We start from the raw sequence: 3,443 nt of genomic DNA on the forward strand, positions 1-3,443 counted from the left end.
TAACAGTGAAGTAGTCATGGGATTTTTGGGGGTTTATTTGTATAAAGGTTTATTGCCAAAAACAGTTTTGATTGATAAGCCACATTGTGGCATACATGAAACTGCAACATAAAATGCACAAACAACAACAATAAATACACTTTTCAGATACTGGATCAAAAATAACAATGCAAACTCACGACTATCTTTATACAAGTACTGCCTCTCACCCTTCAAACATCTCTCCTTCTCTGACACACAAACTTAGCACATGTGAAACATATAAAAATTGGAAGGAACAGGCTATTTGTACAATGATAAACTATGTTTTAGCACACTGTGGTGGACATAGTTGAGATGGAATGAACTGAGGTCTAATCCTTCAGTCTCGTTCATACACACGGGTGCAGACAACATCTCCGGCTCTCATGGTCTGGAAAAATAAACATCAGAAACCACCATCCAACTGTTTAAACAATTTAAGATTCATATCCGATGGGCTTAAACATATTAACACATGTTAAATATTCACATATCGAATCAGATCTTGTTCTCTGAATTCAAAGCATTGAGGGGCCTGTTTACTGTAAGTGGCCTTAATGGGAGCTGTGTGACTTCTAATAATGTGAACATCTACACATCATAAATATAATGAGAATGAATGAACAACATCTATCACTGCAAGGTGTTGAGCATTTTAAGATGCTCATAGAGTAGGCTGGTTGTGGTCTATATTATATGCTACTGGGATAATTCAGTTGAATATGTTCAAATAGCTTAAATGTGTACTTACGAGAATCATCTGGCCATCATTGGTCAGTTCACGTGTCCATGATGTTTCAGGCCCCTCCCCCTTCTGCAGTGTCTGCTCACAAGTGATTTTACTGTCTGTTTCCCATTTGGGAAAACTCTTGAGGGGAAATTGAAATAGTTAGAAAACAACAAAGAGCTGGGATATTCATTTATAATGTCTTTATAGTCACTTTAAAGGATTGTTTGCTGAAAACATGCATCTAAGTTTTTGTGTGTATAGATACAAGTGAACTTTCACCATCAAAGTTAGTATATATATATATTCATATTTAGTGTTAGTGTTATTTAGTGAGTTTAGTGTTAGAAAATATAAATAATAATATAGTTTATAATATTTATTGATATTGTTTTCTAATAGTAAACTTTATATATGATAATCAATATTATAATACATTTCTGTCTTATGTAACATGCTTGTGTCTAGCGATTTACAGAGAGAAGAATATGATGTGCTGAGATGTAGGGAATGATGGATTGATAGAGAGATGATGGGTGGGTATTACTGTGCATGGGCGTCCATCCACCGTAGCCTCGTTGAAGGACTCGCCCACCGTGAAGGACACATGAGTGGTCCGCACGCTAGTGGAAGTCTGAATGGAGAGGCTTTCCCCTTGCTGTGTAATCTCAACAGCTGGTTTGGAGGCTGCTGCAACTGCAATCTTCCTCAGAAAGACATTTACGCCTGTAGAACACACCCACAAATGTGCTAAGAAATTAAAAGGCCATTCATCATTATCAGAAATCAAAGCCATTTTTCCTACGGCCAATTTCCTGTGTTTAATGAGCATGTCCAATTTCCACGGGAATGTTTTACAATTTAAACAGCGGTTGCATATTTATGCAATTAAAATTTGGTGCCCCAGTCTTAATGTTTACACCAAGGAAGTATTTTTTTAAAAATATTGAGTCTCAAACAGAATTCATTATATTTACTTTAGGGGCAACAGCACACTTAGTCTGCTTGAACTCCCTCTGGCGTGAATAATTGGGGTCGAGGGACGGTGTGTCTGCAGAGCCAAACGGCTGGCCGAGGGGCCCTGTGTCAGGGTTTGTGAGGCTAATCACAATCCCATGAGGAAGTGAAGCATAACATTGCTCCATGCAGCTTTCCATTGATTGTGCTTATGGTCAAACTGATTCTCAGTAGGCTATATATATATATTTTTTTTTTTTTTGGTAACACTTTATTTTGATGGTCCACTTTAAACATTCTACACATTCTTATCTATAAGTAACTTTGCAACTTATCTGATAACACTTTATTTTGATGGTCCCCCAACAGACATTTTACAGACTATAGGCTAAGTAACTTTGCAAGTAAGCCTACATGTCAGCTTATTCTACTAATCTGAACCCTAACACTCTACTACAGTCTACTAATACTCTAATGAGGGTTAGTTGACATGTTGCAAACTTATAGAATTTCTAAATTGGACCATCGAAACAGCTTTTTTGGTTCGATTTATAGCAAACAACAAAATTATAACAAAATGGCTAATTTTATATTGTAATTTTTTTTAAGTAATAATAGTTTTTTTTAAGTAAGTAATAATAACAAATATATACCACTTATCCCAGCACTTTTCTGACTTTTAATGAGACTTTTTTTTTCCTTTTTTACAAGGCAGTAGCCCTAACAACAACATAGATTTTACTTTTAAGCCTCACAAATATCAAATTAAAAAAACGGCACGAATACAAAGATCAAATGTGTTTTAAACTTAAAAACTTTTAATGATTTCTCCTTTTAATAATCTCAGACATATTCTTTTATAATAATGAAGAATCTTTAAAAACTCACCGAGTGCTTTCAATAGCTCCTCGAAGTATTCTGAACTTTTCATTTTCCAGGATCCAGAAAAGTCAGCAAACGTTCGCTCCACGTTTGATTCCATGTTTCTTCTTATCTTTTCTTTCAAACAGTTGTTTTGGATGTCTCTCCTCCGAGTCCTCTCATCTGCCGGCGTTCAGCAGACTTTCTCTCTCTCAGATCAGCCTGTAAATGTGCGCTGAGTTCTCGACCAATCCGGAGCGTTTGCGCCTGTGCGGCGTTTCATTGGGCGGCCACTGCTCGCGCACAGCGTGCTTCCAGTAAAGATCCAACTAGACCCCTATTTGCCCCACCATTTCCCTTGAGCGATCGGGTCATTCTGCTAATTCCCTCAATTACATCCTAATACGTGTTATTTGTCATTAGCAGGCGCTTTTATCCAAAGCAACTTGCAGCATGCTTACTACAAGACCTCTTCCTTTCGTCATGGATCATTCACATCTCCTCTAAATTTGGAGTTCTGCAGTAACTTGTTTTGAATTAATATTATTTAATTGAACTTTAGTAACATTTAGTTATCATCTACTGAATTAGAAGGCATTCCATTATGTTTAGGAGTTTTTGTCAAAAAAAAAAAAAATTTGAAATGGTGTAAAATACATGGAAACCCCCATATTCAGATCCCTTTCCCTCATATAAACATGCCAACAAAGACATCTCATGCTGAGCTTTGTTAGTATTCAAACCACAACAGTCAGCCATTGTCAGTCAATCATATCACAGCTTCAAATCTGGGCTCTCTTCTGTTCTGTCTCTTGCTGAGCGCTTCTGTAGACTCCTCTGTGTCTGTGGCCTATAAGACTCTGGCTTTGAATTTGCA

General features: G+C 36.9%; 1 protein-coding gene across 1 annotated transcript; it reads right to left on the bottom strand.

Moving 5' to 3' along the window:
• Positions 1–326: 326 nt before the first annotated feature.
• crabp2b (cellular retinoic acid binding protein 2, b) lies at positions 327–2,822 on the bottom strand. Its single transcript, XM_056268307.1, has 4 exons — positions 2,594–2,822; positions 1,296–1,474; positions 773–889; positions 327–412 (listed from the first exon to the last, which is right to left on the bottom strand). Exons 1-4 carry the CDS (start codon positions 2,685–2,687, stop codon positions 362–364), a joined length of 441 nt encoding a protein of 146 aa, XP_056124282.1. The 5' UTR covers positions 2,688–2,822; the 3' UTR covers positions 327–361.
• Between the last annotated feature and the right edge of the window lie 621 nt (positions 2,823–3,443).

Source organism: Rhinichthys klamathensis, unplaced genomic scaffold (genome assembly GCF_029890125.1).
Source record: "Rhinichthys klamathensis goyatoka isolate OS25496 unplaced genomic scaffold, OSU_Roscu_1.1 h1tg000271l_1, whole genome shotgun sequence".
In the NCBI taxonomy this organism is placed as follows: Eukaryota; Metazoa; Chordata; class Actinopteri; order Cypriniformes; family Leuciscidae; genus Rhinichthys; species Rhinichthys klamathensis.